Source organism: Corythoichthys intestinalis, chromosome 5 (genome assembly GCF_030265065.1).
Source record: "Corythoichthys intestinalis isolate RoL2023-P3 chromosome 5, ASM3026506v1, whole genome shotgun sequence".
Classification (NCBI taxonomy): domain Eukaryota; kingdom Metazoa; phylum Chordata; class Actinopteri; order Syngnathiformes; family Syngnathidae; genus Corythoichthys; species Corythoichthys intestinalis.
The window spans coordinates 27,746,263-27,763,942 of record NC_080399.1 but is presented as its reverse complement, the minus strand read 5'-3'; the positions used below and the strand labels follow the sequence as shown (position 1 = coordinate 27,763,942).

Genomic DNA, 17,680 nt, shown 5'->3' with positions numbered 1-17,680 from the left:
GTGAACACCTTTTATCTTATTATTCGGTGTCATCTTTAACGTCGCACTGATCTCGATTTAAGTATCGATATCAATACCGATACTGCAGTGAAATTATGCCATTGGTATCGGGGGGTATTAAGAAATTAAGTGCCGATATTCATTCGGTTCCAACCCTCCCATTTCAATGGACTTAACGTCTAGCGCTGTCAACGGCAGACGAGTGTTGTTTTTGGCAGCCATTTATTTTCCTCTCAGTCTTAGTCTTTTGGACGATAATACTTATTAGTCTTAGTCCTCTTTTGGTCATTTCAAAATGTGTTTGTCTTCGTCTAGTTTTTGTTGACGAAAACTCAGACTAATTTCGCCCAGTTTTAGTCGACGTTTACTCAATATTTTCGTCCGTAAATTTGAAAGTACCATTCTAAAAATAAATAAATAAAAAAGAATTTCCAACTATTTCGACTGAACATTGACAGGCAACCACATATTGTAGCATCTACAAATCTATAGCGTGATAATACACACTCAGCAGGAAAACATGTTATTTTCAATGAATTATACCCACCTGGAGACCACAAACTGTATGTAAAAAAAAGTTGTCCGATAATTTAAGAGGACGCTGGCTGTTAGCAATAGCCTAATGCTAAGGCGAACGTGCATGCTATGCTAACGCTACGAGTTACATTGAGTGTGTGATCACTCAGCACAGACCTTTAAAGGCTAAAGCAACATTGCATATTCTCTCTTGCCAAGATAAGAAGACAAGAAGATCTTATGTCTCAAAATCAGCAATGGGGAGACTGGAGAGTTGCCTGGCACGGCCAGACTGTTCTCCCTGTGTTTTTCAAACACTGAGAGTATAGTCTGGGACCCAGCGCATTAACGGCCTCTCGAGCAAGTACAAAATCAATCGACAAATCAGATTCATTAATTTGCGTGACGTGTTCTTAACGAGCAACGTCACTCTTCCGCGTCGGAAGTCGTCTCCACAACAACAAAGATGGCAAACGGGAGAGCCGAGAATATGTTCCAATCCACGGTAAAATCAGTTTTAAATTACCAAAAACACATCGACACAAGTCATTGACAACAGTCTCTCTCGCGCTAGCCATGTTAAATAAACTCCGCTCTCCTCGTATGTTTACTTCCGCGCACAAGTCCCTCGTCCCGCCCGTCGCTGATTGGTCCACTCCGCTGTCTGTTTGCTGTGGCTTGCTCCGCCCTGGAAATGTTATCCGCTTAATGGTGGCCAGACTCAATAGCTGGAACAGCGGTGAGTCTGGAGTACCAGGCTAACTGGAGAGGACACTAGTGCGTCAGTTTGGAGGGCGCAGCACGTCACAGGAGTGACACAACCAGACACTGCTACGATGCAGGCTAACTACACATAAACGCCACACATGTGAAGAAAACTACGGCGCAATTTCCTCTCGTTCTCGTCTAGTCTGACAAAAACTGGCATTCGTGTCTTTGTTTTAGTCCCTCAAAACACATTTTTAGCTCGTTATCATATCATCATCGTCATGAAAAACCTGTTCTTCAACAAAATATTTGCGTTAAAGTCATTGTTGACGAAAACAACACTGGCAGACAATGTGTAAAATAATAAAATTTGTTCTTCCTCTGGCCAAGATGTACCCTCCCACCAATTAGGTAATTACTAGTAAACGTTCAATCTTTTTGAAGCGAAAGAGTGGCAGTGAATAAACGTTCACTACAAATGGATTGAAAGTCTCGCGAAGTCAATGACAGCCATTGAGTTAAGCAGTGTCTGGCCAAGTCATGATAGCAATGACTTTACATTAGAATAGAATAGAATAGAATAGAATAGAATAGAATAGAATAGAATAGAATAGAATAGAATAGAATAGAATAGAATAGCTTTATTGTCTGCCCACAATGGTGAAGAAATTCTTCCTCGACAGGGCTCGCAAACATGTTCACATACTGTCAAGTTCAAACAATAATCCTTAGGTAGACATTTATTATACTCCCCAAAATAAGGATTGGAATAATAACATAATAATAATAATTCCTGTAATAATGTAACGAATCGGGTTCTAATGTGGTGGACGTGTTTTGCGTGCTGTACCTGAACGCACCGCGTCGCTGACGTGACAGAGAGAGAAAAGTGTGGTAGAGATTTTCTCTTTTAATGTTTTGTTGTTGGCGTCCACTACGGCGGACAGTAGACGCACAACTTCTGAAATAAATGATTAAAAACCTGACGAAAGCTGGCTATTTCTGTGGCGATGTTACAACAATAATAATTGTCACTTTAACTTATAACTGGTGAACGGAGGATGGAGGAGGACAGTCGAGATCGTAGACATTCTGTATTGTAGAGCCAGTTCACGGATGTGCACGTCACACTCATACTTTTCTATCATTTCTATCCTCATTTCAATGTTAAGCGTGACCTTTTTCCTTTTTTCACCACCTGCACTAACCTTCTCGGAACTGGTGTTGATTTCTAGCACAAGAAAATTCGCCATGCGTCCGTCTTGCGGCAAAATTTTTAAAAATGTGGCGCTGTCATAAATTGTCGTATTTCGAGCATGTAGTCGGACGTAGAAACAATTGCCCAGTCTACTTCTACGTCGGCTGTAGAAACAAATGCCAAGTCAAATTTTACGTCGGATGTCGAAATGATCGTGTGTCGAAGCGATCCTATTTCGAGGTACCACTGTATTCTGTTTTGTTAAAAAAAATGGTTTTCATTGAAATGTTTGAAATGGTACGAGAACAAAAATAGTAAACAATGTCAAAATTACTTCATTTATTTTTACTGCTTTAGGTGAAATGAAAGTGAATGTGGTAATTGTGTACATGACATCGTATTAAATCCAGCTTTGGCCCTTGAATCAAATCAAATCATGGCAGAATTTGTACTGTAATACATGCAAGTGTCGCATCGTTGTCAGAGGAAAGGTTATTGGATCGAATCGTCAGGAAATTGGTCACTTAGTATAACCTAGCATCTCTCAGTGTTCACATGTGGGACATTCTTTTTGTCAATAAGTTTATATCAGAGGAAAAAAAAACCTTTGGCCTGAAAAAAGGTTCTTTGGTTTTTAAAGAGACTAAAACAAACATCTCCTCCCTCTCCTCTTCCATGCACACTACACTATTTAACACAAGTATGAATAGGAGAGAGATAAAGAGAAAAAAAAAAGCGTATGACTTGAGTGAGTTGACTAAACAAGGCCTCCGTTAATTAAAAGTGATGAAGGACATGTTGCGGTGAGGCGGCCAATTAAAGCGACCATTAATTAAAAAGATGCTTACAAAGACCACCAAGCCTTTTAAAATGTTTCATAAACAAGACTCTTCAAATATGTTAACTTTTCACTCAAAATACTGTTGACGCGGTCTGTCTTTCCATAGCTGCTTGGAATTCAATCCATAATTGCAGTGACAACAATGTTGTATGTCCACTCCGAAGGTCATGCTTCACTCATTGGCTTTCATTGACGGCAATAGACATTTAAATTGGCAGCAAGCCCATTCAGTTCAAATGTGTTGGATTGAAAGTATATTCCCATCATTTTTACATCCTACCATTACCTTTGAGCTGCTGAAACAAAACTCAATCGTCATAAATAAACAACAACAAAAAAACTAACAAAGGGCACAGCAGCAGGTGTTTGCTCATTTTCTCACATTCAACCAGCGTCAATGCTTGAGCGACTCAAGAGGCGACACGCTTATCATCTCCCGCTGGTTGCATTGTTACAAAACTCACCTTTTGAATCAATTTGACACACTTGCAGCGACTACGGGGAAAAGTCATTATTCTGATTTGGCACTAACAATAGCAATAACAATCGAGTAGCGGCTCCCTAAACGGGCCGCTTGACTCTTAAGTGGGTTTCGGCGCGGTTTCTCTAACACGTGCACACACACGCACACGTTGAGGCTATTTCAATCGTGTTCGGCAGCGTGAGCCAGCTGGAAGCGGCGTAAGCGTAAGGTAATACCCTACAATGCCTCTAACTGACCAGGGCTCTCGTCTGCACACCAGCTAGAATGACATGTACACACAGACACACACATACACACACACACACAAGATCATTTTAATCTCTTCGTTAACGTTGTCCACACGTCAAATTGAAGCGCCATGACAGAAGCATACAAACAAAACGTCCAAAATTCACATTTTCTCTAACTGTTACTTTTTTTTCTGCTGTGGTGCACTTCCTTTTTGCCTAAGTCAAAATAACTGCTGCCCAATTATTTGCAACCCACCATTTATGGTAGAGTATGGACACAACTGTCCCTTGATTGGTGGACTGAAGAGCAGAGATAAATTCAGATCAAATGTCTACAAAATAGTAAAATCAGTGTCTTGATTTACACGTTAGATTGTTTCATTACAAATTGGTTAATTTTCAGTGTTTTTTTTTTTTTTAAAACCTGTCCTGTTCAGCTGTTTGACACAGAGAATGGAAGTCTAAGTGCCTGGTTGGTCTGAACAGTTTTAATGTTTCACATTGAGAGTATGACATACTCCCATTTTGATCATTCAACATACCTCGTTTATTATGACAAAGCAGCGAACAGGAAGGGGTTATGGGGGAACAGAAGAAAAGGATCACGAGAGAAGAAAGAAAAGAAACACAAACAACAACAAGAAATACATTGAATGTCTACACTAACGACTAATATGTTGGTGCTATCGTCAGCTATCGATGCTCGGGCCTGTTGACCAGGGAAAAAGGGGGACGGGGGTGGGGGAGTCTATAAGCTAAGTGATTGAAAGGGGTAGAGTGTACACAAATCAGCTCTGTGATCTAGAACCCAGTAATCTTGTGAATCCCTTGTGAGTGTAAGCCCATTGACGACCGACCCTACACTGCCCCATCGCCAATCCCGGCACCGAGACCCCCCCCAACGAGCGCGCCCTACCACATCCAGTCGCACGCAAGCCCCACCAAGCGCGCGACAGCCTTAAAAAAAAAAAAAAAAAAATTAAATTCACTGGTTGTTGTCTTTAAGTTGATATTTTCGAAATTTTAGAAAATATAGAATTCTCATAAACAGCCATTCGAAAACATATCGTAAGTGAAAGTGAAATGAAACAGTGTATTTTTATTGCAAAGTGTACTTAACACATTTTAACACCTCTGAGTTAGAAAAATACCTTGAAGAGGTGAAGGCCTAGTGCAGGGGTCAGCAACCCGCGGCTCTAGAGCCACATGCGGCTTTTTAGCGCTGCCCTAGTTGCTCCCTGGAGCTTTATACAGGCATGAAAATGGGTCAGGGGTTAAAAAGGTGAGAAGGGTGTGGAGGAAATATGTTCCGGTACATTGTACAACTAGGGCTGTCCCAAACGACTAATTTTCTCCTGATTAGTCAGCTGATTATTTTTACGATTAGTCAACTAATCTAATAATCCCCCCCCCGCTATTTTTTTTTTTTTTTTAACTAATTTAGCAATGACATTTTTGATAACGTAAAAATAAACACGTAAATAACAACAATAAATCACAAAATAAACAATGAGGTCAAGTGCTGATAGCATTAACTAGTGCAAAAGAATGGAATGTAAACAGATTCAGAACACTGACTTCACCTTTCCAACATTATTGAAAACAGTTCTTAAAAAAATATCTAGCATTAATATTATAGTATACTATTAAATATAATAGTATTATAACCATTGCCAATCAGATTTTTCATAAAGGGTATCATTTTAAAGCTATTCTTAGTGTAGAATCTGATTTTTTTTTTTTTTTTTTTTTTTTTAATTTATTTATTTTCCCTTCAGGCATGACAAATCCAAAGCATTTATATGTGTTTACAATTAATTCAACCCGAAAAGAAAAGGGCTGACGGGAGAAGCCAAAGCTTATTGAAACCGGTCCCCAGTATACCATAAAGGACGCAATTCTTTTTTTAAATTTATTTTTTATTTAAAAATATATATTTATTTTTTATTTATTTATTATTATTATTATTATTTTTTTTAATTTATTTTTTCTGAAGTATGTGGGATTAACTCCGCAAATCATTATTTATATGACGAACATGGCGTGCTTTTATTTTGAAATGTTCTCCTGGAGTATGTTCGATAAATCACAAACAGTAAGCTTTACACTCCGCAAAAAAAAAAAAAAATCTTTTTGTAATTGCATATGGTGTCAGTAATCTTTTTTTTTTTTTTTTTTTCGTTTGTAAATGCTGTTAACCAGCGATTTTTCATGTTTGAAGTGTCACCTTTTAACTGCAAGTTTGTGTTTTGGAGAAGACTGCCAATGTTTTATAGCACTAGGAAGCTAAAGTAGGTTGTCTTTTTGCCCCACTAGCCTCAATGTTGCAATGCTAACGTTTACAGTGTTTATTATTGATGTGTTTTCTTATTTTATATGTCTGAACTTTAATTCTACGGCGTGTTGATGAGCAATAAACATCTGTGAAAGGAATTGGAGTCTCATATGCCATCAACACGCACATCACACACGCACAAATGTATGCACGCACGCATGCTTAGATAAAACGCAGCCGTGAAAATTACCGTTCTTATTTACTGTGAGATAAATGGACTCATTGCATATCGTGACAGGCTTAGCAACTTCAATAAAACATGTCGTTAGTTAGTTAGTTGGATGGACTTACAATCTGCCAGCTTGTAATTGTCTCCTGTCGTCTTCCAAAATTACAACTGGGTGACGGCGTTTTAGGTGATCATTCTTTGCACTGAAGAGACAGGACACAACAGTGTACCCTCCTTTGTTTTGTTGAAATAAGTCAATGTTTTGGCCACTCTGGTGCGCTTTTTTGGCTTCGTGCCGATTTCCTCGCTTGCATACCAAGCGTCTGACATTAAAAAAATCTCCCCACCCCACCCCCACCCCCCTTAAAAATCTTCTCCTCGGATCTACACAATTCACATGGGTCACCCTTTTTTACTTCAAAACGGCAAATTTTGCCAAAAGGTGAGAGATTTTAATGCCTATTTTAAAAAAATGTTTGAAAATGGAAAAAGATGGGGGAGAGAAATATATTTTAAGTTAAACTTGAGGTTGGCTTTGTACAACAGAGTAATCACATGGTGCGTCATTCTCTATAGGATGCACTGCAGGGAAAATGAACATTTACTTTATTTTCCGCACTGTATGGCGCATTGGAGTATGAGGCGCACCTTCGATGAATGGCCTTGTTTAAAACCGTTTTCATGAAAAGGAGCACTGCATTATAAGGTGTAGTAGTAGTATTAGTAGTAGTACTGGTTGGCGTTGCGTTATGCATCCACAAGATGAAGCTGAGCTAAACGGAATGTCATGCCATGATTAACCAATATTGATCCATATACAAGGCACATCGAATTATAAGACGCATGGTCGGCTTTTGAGAAAATTCAAGGCTTTCAGGTGCGCCTTATAGTGCGGAAAATGTGGTAATCATGAAGGCTCATTATGTACTGTATATGTAGCCAACTTAATCATTTTGATAGTAGGCTAAAATAGCTTATATAGATACATACAGCATGCACTGCCTTCATTAAAAGGCATATACAGTATAAGGCTTTCAATTTTTTGTGGCTCCAGACATATTTGTTTTATCTTGCTCCAATGTGGCTCTTTCAAGATTTTGGGTTGCCGACCCCTGGCCTAGTGTCTGACATTATTTGGGTGGTCATACAACATGTAGGCATTACGGTGTGATTACAATTACATTTTTTATTTTAGAATGGTATTAGATTAAAAACTGATTCTGAACTGCTCCAGATTAGGCACATGGCTCAGATGCATTCTGTGAGTATACTGCATTTTTTGTAAACGCTTATTTTCTTTATTTGTTTTTTGAATATATAGTACAGGCCAAAAGTTTGGACACACCTTCTCATTTGTGCATTTTCTTTATTTTCATGACTATCTACATTGCAAACATGTATAATATTCTAGATTCTTCAAAGTAGCCACACTTAGCTCTGATTACTTTTTTTTGCATTCCTGCCATTCTCTTGATGTGCTTCATGAGGGAGTCACCTAAAATTAAGCCTGAACGATATATCGTTTGAACATCGCCATCGCGCTGTGCGCGTGCGGGATAGTCCCATCGCAAGCACGTGCGATAGTTTTTATTTTTTTTAATCCACGTACGCCTTGCTTTCTGATCTGTGCACAGCCTCACACCCTCCCTCTCCCAGGCCTTTGTTCCTCTCAGTCACTGGGGCACTTGCTTATTAAAGTTAACATGGCTTTGATCTGGCCAAAGAAGCAGACTTCTCACAGGCATCTGTCAATCATCATTTAGCTTGTTAAACAGTTTCTGCAAGGAAGCCGCGCTGGAATTAATATGTGTGTGTGGAGACATATAAATGCCAGAAGTCATCATGAGGAGTTTGAAATTTCTACATGTCACTCTCACGGTCACAGCTAAGGTAGATAAACAGAAGCATTTAATAAAGCCAAGCATTTATCTACTACAGTACTTTATTCTTGTTCAAAAATGATTTGGTTGGATAGTTATGTTTAAAACTGATCATAATTATGACATTTGAAGTGCTTAAAAACCAATTATTTATATCCATTTTTTAAAGCACATTGGGGGGGAAAGTGAGAAAAAAAAACATGTCTTCTATGTATCTCTTTCCAATGCAAAATCTGAATACATTGAGCACAAAAACACACACACACACACACACAAATAAATTGGGGGGTGGGGGGGTTCGCTACTTCGCAGTTTTTCACTTATCGCGGCGGGTTCTGGTCCCCATTAACCACGAAAAACGAGGGATCACTGTACACTGTGGTGATGGTGAGTCATCCAAAGTCTTTCCAAACAGCTATTCAATTCTTCCAATATATATATATATATATATATATATATATATATATATATATATATATATATATATATATATATATATATATATATATATATATGTTTTTTTTTTTTTTTTTAATCGCAATATAATATCACAATATATCCCAAACCCCAAAAAAATCGCAACAATAGTTTTTTCCAATATCGTTCAGGCCTACCTAAAATGGTTTTTGACTTCACAGGTATGTCTTTTCAGGGTTAATTAGAGTAATTTATTGCTTTATCAATGTTGTTAGGACTGTCACTGTGTTGCATTGAATGAGGTATGTCCAAACTTTTGGCCAGTACTGCATCTATTCACAGCCACTGGCCGCGACAGACATCTGAACTCTGAGGGTTTATTGTCAGCCATCTTAGTTGAAATGGATGGGACGCCTCTCGCTGGCAATGACAGCAAATGAGTTAACCCTATATACAAGTTTGAAATGTTTGACATTTCTGTACCCCACCCTGTGGAAAAAAAGAACGTTAAAACACATCATTGGCATAATTGAATTGAATAATTTGATAAGGCATCGATTAAGTTTGTAAGTCACCAGTGAAGGTCAGGTACGAAATGTACGGCTGCTTGCACGACATTATAAACATGCTCAGTTCCAAGGGAAAGAGAGCAAGGCGGAGCTGCGAAGTCAAGCGCAGCTTCTAGTAGGTTCCATCCATGAATTGTTGAAGACACAGTCAAGCCTGTGAGCGCTTCAAAGAAAAGAACTGTTTGAGGTGCTGTTGTTAGGTAACCAAAATTCAACAACAAACACCAGCGCGGCTATGGTTATGTGGTTAAGCAGTCTTTAATGACAATTAGTGTGCCAGTAGACTCCAACGTGTGGTTGCTCTACGATGTTGTGTGTGTGGGTTTATGTTCCAAAGAAGCAAGTCACTTATTTGTTAAGAACAGTCTGCAAATTTAAAGATGATCTTACGTTATCCCGAGATGGCATCATGACAGCCATTACAAGACAAGCAGTCGTGACGTGTGGTTACTCCACAGCATTGTATGCGTATGAGAGAATGTCTTTTAGGGTGATTATTGTTTGAGTAGATTCACACATTCCAGAAGACTCTAATTTTTAGTGGCTCCACAATGTTCAATTTGTCCATTTTTATGTACGAGAATCTTATTAGTGTGTTTATTAACATTCTCTATTATTCTTATTAAAGAATTTATTAATATAAGCTGTTTTTGTAAAACTGTTTATCAACATAATTCCGCTTGAGAAAATCAACTTGGGAGTTGAGTTCATAAAAAAAAAAAAGAATAAAAAATAAGATCCTGCCACAAATTGTGAGTGAGGATGCAAACAAGCCATAGAAAATTTAAATGAAATAAATGCACAAATCGTGACCTACTTGAGCTGGATGGGTTCAAAGGCTGCATCCCTTAAAATATTTATGAGCATCCTAATCCTCAACCGCCTATCTAATCATGCTTGTCCTGCCGTGTGATTGCCCTTATTGGAGACATCTTTCGGGTAGCCCAAAAAGAAAGAGAGAGCAGGTGGCAGGGGGGTAATTAGACGTGATCATAAATAAGGGCAGAGTCCTGAATCACGCACTTAAACATTACATTCATTGGTACGCTATTACAGTTAGAGCTGAAACGAATACTCAAGCAACTCAAGTAATTCGAGTTTAAAAACTGATCTGAGTAATTTTATTCACCTCTAGGAATCGTTTAATTTTGCCAGCTCTAAGCATCACGTTTTGCCCGGACTACTTTTAATGCGGCACAACGCGCTGACGTCACGTACGTACCGGAAGAAAACAGCGGCAGCGGATATATTTGATTTCAACCATGAATGGATAGAGAGATTACAAAGAAGAACTACTACTACTACTACTACTTTTAATGCGGGACAACGCGCTGATGTCACGTGCGTGGCGGAAGAAGCAATAATTTTTTTTTTTTTTTTTTTTTTTTAAACTAGGGCTGTCAAAATTATCGCGTTAATGGGCGTTAATTAATTTTTTAAATTAGTCACGTTAAAATATTTGACGCAGTTAACGCACAAATGCCCCGCTCAAACAGATTTTACAATGACAGCACAGTGAAACGTGTACTTGTGTTTTTCGGAGTTTTGGCTCCCTCTGCTGGCGCTTGGGTGCGACTGATTTTATAGGATTCAGCACCCATGAGCATTGTGTAAGTAATTATTGACATCAACAATGGCGGGCTACTAGTTTATTTTTTGATTGAAAATTTTACAAATTTTATTAAAACGAAAACATGAAGAGGGGTTTTAATATAAAATTTCTATAACTTGTACTAACAGTTATCTTTTAAGAACTACAAGTCTTTCTATCCATGGATCGCTTTAACAGAATGTTAATAATGGTAATGCCATCTTGTTGATTTATTGTAATAATAAAGAAATACAGTACTTATGTACCGTATGTTGAATGTATATATCCATCTTGTGTCTTATCTTTCCATTCCAACAATAATTTACAGAAAAATATGGCATATTTTATAGATGGTTTGAATTGCGATTAATTACGATTAATTAATTTTTAAGCTGTAATTAACTCGATTAAAAATTTTAATCGTTTGACACCCCTAAAAAAAACCCTTTCTGCAGCCAACAACCGCTACAAACTACGCTGACTTATAGATATCACATGTATGTTGAACTAGATGCAAAATGGCAGAGTCAGCGGTGTTAGTAAACAGCCGCCATCTTAAAGCAGTACACTTCTCAGCGCTAATAAATAAGATTAACATTACTCGCTCACATAACATTAGCCCTGCGCGTGGCTAACGTGTTTTACATACAGGCTTTATTTAATCTGTGAAAACAGCGCTGTAGAGTGATGAGGGTGTAAATGAAAATATGATATAGCTAACTGGCAATTTTAGCTCAGTAGTCATTGCTGGATAAACAGCAAGTACCACTGGTCCCTAATGTGCTACAATAAAGCAGGTATCATACTGTAACATTGACAAAGAGTCACCCGCTTTGTTAGGTTGAAATTATTTATTTTATGGGAACTTGTAGAACGACAACAACAACAGGAAGGCACGTCTCTCGCTCTCCTGCACCTCCCTCACCCCCGTACGTCACATGGTGCATTCAGAAACGCATGCAAATATCCCCGCCATATTATATATAACCTGATATGTTACAATACATTAATTTTGAACACTGCAAAAAATCAAAATCCTATCAGGACGTACAGTTTAGACTAACTTAAAATTTAACTACAACTTAAAAATTGCTTGATACAAATGGAAATTCACTTTTAAGTGATGTGTGTTATCAAGTGTAATGGCATTTTTAGGTAAGAAATATATATATATATATATATATATATATATATATATATATATATATATATATATATATATATATATATTTTTTTTTTTTTTTTTTTTATAAGATCTAAAAGTTTTTTGAGTGAAAGCAGTGAATTGGTCTTTTTTTTATTATAGTCACATCTGAAAGGCAATTGTTGGCTGTTTTCAACAATGTACATCGAAAATAATGACAGATTGACTCAAAATGTTTCAATATTAGATGAAATGTCTTGTTTTCTATTTATAATTGCTCTTTACCTAAAAAATATATGTTTTATCCGATTACTCGATTAATCGATAGGATTTTCAGTCGATTACTCGATTACTAAAATATTCGATAGCTGCAGCCCTAATTACAACACACCTACTTTTTATGTTAGTGTCATACAAAACATGACAATGGGACCCTCACAAAGAAGCGTGCCCCTACCATAATAGTGGAATGTGGAACGGAATTCATGTCTTACAAACTTAGAAAGACAAGAACAAAAATCCCAACACATGTTCTGATAGCAGAATAAAAGGGTTCACCAAGGAAACATGTCCACATTAAAAAAATAAAATAAAATACAAGAACACGAAACCCAATAAATCATTATGACCCTTTGGCTCACCTTGTTGCCGTTGTTAAGACTCATACTGCTCAATGCTGACAGCTTGGCCTCCAAGCTTTGATGTCCAGGAGGGGCTGCATGATGATGAGGGTGATGATTAGGTGGTGGTGGAGGTGGAGGAGGAGCAGGTGCCTGCTGGTGGTGGAACTGCTCCCTCTGGATCTGCTCTCTCATACTTCTGGCCTCCTGGATGGCCTTCATTACAGCGTCCTGATCTCCAAACAGTGCTGTAGAGTTCAGGCTGGAGAGGATGTCTAAGGGCGGAGGTATAAGAGGACAGGAATACTGTCACATTCACTTTAGTTTCCAGTTTGATGACAATTTAAAATGTTCACAATTTTGTGTTGCCTATCTGTCTCTGTTTGTGGTCAAAACATTTTTACCCTCAGTCAAAATCTCTAAGGAACAGTGCTGTTTTCATCAACAAAGCAGATAACGAGAATATTTCATCAAAGAGCAATTTTTTTTCATGACGGTGACGTGACGATGACGAGCTAAAACGTGGCTTGGAAGACTAGAACATAATGAGATGAATGCCAATTTCTGTCCAACGAGACAAAATGTGACATAGTTTCTGTCATATATTCACAATGTGTGACATTTTTATAATTCACGTGGGGTACATCGGCCTGCGACACATGAATCTATCAGGAGGGTGAGATGTCAGGCTGGTGGGTATTGTAAACAAACCGGCAGCCGAGTACCCAGTTGGGAATGAGAGGAAAAGTGCGATTCCATTACTTATGAAAAACTTAGAGGTGTGCAAAAATAGATTTAAGAAGGGGATTGCATCGGCAAACTCCACTATACTGCTGCATGTTTTGTTGCAACCCAGGAGATGGTGTTATACTTGTATAGCGCTTTTCCACCTTTCAAGGCACACAAAGCGATTTACAAAACATCATCACTGCAGGGCAAAGAATCAAACCCACAACCTTTGCGTTGGGGGACAACTACTCTACCACTGAGCCACGCCACCCCATATAGATAACAAAGCGTGGAAAACCGTTCACAGGTGGTGAATACATTAAGGAGACATTCATCAACATAACAGGACACCTATTTGTAGACCTCAAAAACAAAACCGAGATAATAAAGAAAATCAAAGACATGCCCGGATAAGGGGCATGTTATGCACGTTCCATTTTAATGTTTTTTGAAACTTCAAAATAAAAATAACATCAAAAATCGGATTTCTTTATTACATTTCTATAATTTCATAAGAGCAATGAAACAATTCAATAATATTATAATAAAGTTAAACTTGAGGTGGCATCATACAAAGAGTAGTCACGTGGTGTGTTGGATGCACTGCAGGGAAAATAAACATTAAATCATAAAGGCTCTTTATGTATTTTTAGCCGACTTAGCAATTTTGATAGTGTGCTAATATAGCTAATACAGATACATACAGCATGTTGCCGTCAATATTAGGCTTATTTAAGGCTTTTAATTTTTTCCGGCTCCAGACATATTTGTTTTTGGGGTTTTTTTTGTCCAATATGGCTCATTCAACATTTTGGGTTGCCGACCCCTGCTTTAACCTTAAAAGAGCTGTATTGAGTGATCATCATACACTAAATGTAACTCATCGCGTTAGCATTCGCATCAACTTTAGCATGGCGAGCATCCTCTTAAATGTTCAGACAACTTTTTTTTTTTTATATAAATACAGTTTGTGGCTTCTAGGTAGTTTAATTCAAAAGTATGTACTGCTTTCCCTGCTGAGCGTGTATTATCAACACAAAGTTAGCATTGCCCTTGTAGATGCTACAATACAGTATTGCAGCGTCTATCTATGTTTATTCGAAATTGTTGGAAAACTTTATTTTTGGACTCAAACTTGTGAATTTTACAGACCGAAACACTGTCGGATAAAACTGGAAGAATTTTGTATGAGATTTCATCAACTAAAACTACACAAAGACCAACAAATTTTGAAATGACTGAAATATTACTACGAATAATAAGTATTTTTGTCCAAAAGACTGAGACAAAAATTAAATGGGCTGTCAAAAAACAACACAGCTAAGTAAAGGTCATTTTTGAAGGAAACCTGGGAATAGCTAATCTGAACCTTTACTGATTGTTTCAGGACACAATGTCAGACTTCCTGTGTCTACTGTAAAAGCAATCTTAGAAATCTAAATACTAAAACAGAAGAATTTTAATGCAAACGAATTGGGAACCACTACAGAAATACCAGTGTGGCATTGTGAGAAACTAAGTTTTGGAACTTAATCAACATCTTTGTCACAGTTACATGTTGTCATAGTTTTTTGTTTTTTTCTAATCTACTTGTTTACATCTTTCTTCCCACTCATGGGGCAGATGTACATGTGAAGAACAAGGAAGCGGGTAAATAAAAGGACGCCAAAGTTTCCGTCGCCTTTGCCTGTTTTAATTAGGAGACAAGCGAGGAAGCACTAAATGCTTGGGTGGCCGTTAAAATGCGGCAGAAAATAGCACGGTCTAGTGAAATTGTTTTCATGAGAAGGGGGGATGTGAATGTAATGACAGGCTTTAGATTAGCCTTAATAACAGATAGCAGAGAGGTAAGCGCATAAAAAGGTCTGGGCCCCAGCAGACAATAATGTGAGGAAACTCTTTTAAAAAAAAGGCCAAATAAACGTGTGTTGGGTTTCACTGTTTCCGCTGGCAGCCTTTTCATGAAAGCTAAATACAGGGCTCTGGCATCCAGTAAAACACACCCCGAGGTGTCTGGAGTCTACCAGGCACGTGCCACCCTGGCAAGTGGGAGTGGTAGCGGGGCGTTGCTTTGACTCTGGCATGCCTACAATGGAGTAAACACAGCTAAGTTTCATTTATCTTGGCAATTGTTAGATGTGGAGAAATACTGTTTTTGCAGGGACACAATTCAGCCAGTAAGGGAGCTTGTCTAAAGTGTACTTGGTGGTCCTTCCGCAGTTTAAGACCAATTTTACTTTGGTACCCCAGAAGCAGATGGTCAGTTGACCTGAGGCCTTGAACAGCGGTGTAGGAATGGAGCAGCACAGACAGATAATTTGGAGTGAGACATAGCAAACTATTAAAATAAACTCTAATAGGTGTTTTGTGCTCTCTCTTATGTGTTGTAGTTAGGAAGTGAAATTGTACCTTTTCTGTCTTTGGTTAGGGTTGAGATTTTTTTCTGATTCTACACAGGAAATGACTCAAACGTTTAAGCATCACCCACTTGTCAACCGTGTGTGGCTGAAAATGGTAGAAACTTTTTTTCTTAAAGGTGCAATATAGTTTTCCCCACTTTTTCACTCGTGACTGCCACATCCAGCCTAAAGTTGTAGCCTTTGTGTTAAGCTAGTGCATGATGCGCATGCTTGTATGAGTTGTACTGGAGTTGGGGTTGTGCTGGAAGTCGGTCTCTTCTTATAGTCTGCAGAATAGCATACCGCACGAATGCTATTTTTAGACCACACGGCTGCGTGACGTTACCATCGTAAACCGGAAGGGGGTCAACATAGAGGCGCGTTCGCATACAACCCATGCTAGTACTGCTTGTTTTCTCCCGGTAATCTTGCAAAAAAGAACATGGCGAGCAAACACTGCTGTTATGGAACTTGTAGAAACGACTCTAGACATAACGACCGTCCACATATGAAGGATGTTTTCTTCATACGTTTCCGGAAACCAAAAACTCAGAGGGAAAAAATGGATCAATTTGTGCAGACATCCAAAAGACCAGTTTAACGCCAGCAAGGTGAAGCCATTCACCTTCATATGGAGTAAAGATTTTGTTGGGGGCCATGGTCCTACAGATGACAACCCTGATCCATTGCCTGCCACAGCCTGCCCCAAAGAGGTAAGCCATTTGATATTTTTACTTATTTTTTAACGTTGCTTTTTTGCCGTGCTGCTTCTGTCTGACAATAAATGACCTGAATAATTTAAAATTTTATGTATATATTACAACAGTCCTTTCGGCCTATTTTTCTAAAATACGGATCTTTAATAAATTAGCCATGTTTTGCCTTGGTCTTTTTGTAGTAAGCTTGTTCATGCCTTCATACCTTTTCTGTTGTAAAGAAACAACCTTAGTAAGGGGGAAGTGTAAATAAATTAATAGAATTAAGATTTGTTATTAATGAAAATATTAAAAGTGTTCGTTGGCTGTCACTGAGTAGCATTTGAGATTGCTACACAAAAATAGTAATATAAATTACCCCGAAGAACGGTCATAAACGTAAGACAACCAGAGGCAATGAAATATAAGAAAGACAGGGCATATGGTGGTAGAGGATGGCTTGTTCAAAAGGGAGAAAGTCGTTGTCAGTGGCGTAAGGCAATGCACACTAGAAAAAAGTGTCGATAAAAAAGCTACCTCTGGATCAGGTCGGCTCTTTTTCCCGCCGTCTTTTTGAGCCCTTGACAGTCAAGCCATCTCTTTAAGGCAGTTCTTCTCAATTATTTTCTGCTACCCCAGGAAGACGTAAACGTTCCGCGCCCCCCTAACTCTCTGCCACCACTGTAAATATACTGTAGTATCATTTGTCTATAAAATTATTATTATTGTACAAGTACACCTCTGCATAACATTGTGTCCTTTTTGATATTAAAGAAGAAAAAATAAAGTGTTAAAAAACAAGAACACATCCATACTGTAGAAATAGACTCCTGATAATTTTTTGACGGTTTGATACTGAAAAAAACAAAAAATCAATAAAATCAATAAATAATCATACATTCAAATTGAGTAGCAACATTAACCCAAGAGGACAATATGCCAAACAATTAGACTAAAAAAAAAAAAAAAAAAAAAAATTAATAGAACAAAAACGACAGTGTCACTGGACAAAGAGACGGTTTTTATTTTTGCTGCAGGCAGTATCAGCTCCTTTGCTGTGATGTTGGGTTATTTTGAATTGAGCAATTGGTATGCCACCTTATGTGATGCTGACAGTGCCCACCGGTTTACTGATGTAACACTGAGACAGCGGGA

At 38.1% G+C, this 17,680-nt stretch overlaps 1 protein-coding gene across 5 annotated transcripts in view; it reads right to left on the bottom strand.

Annotated features, from left to right (window-relative positions):
* LOC130915886 (transcription factor SOX-6-like) overlaps positions 1-17,680 on the bottom strand; it is a 233,973-nt gene that overhangs the window by 22,844 nt on the left and 193,449 nt on the right. For all 5 annotated transcript variants that reach the window (XM_057836063.1, XM_057836065.1, XM_057836061.1 and 2 more), the window contains one exon: positions 12,724-12,977. In XM_057836063.1, coding sequence (XP_057692046.1) covers positions 12,724-12,977 — 254 coding nt within the window. The remainder of the gene's footprint in view (positions 1-12,723; positions 12,978-17,680) is intronic.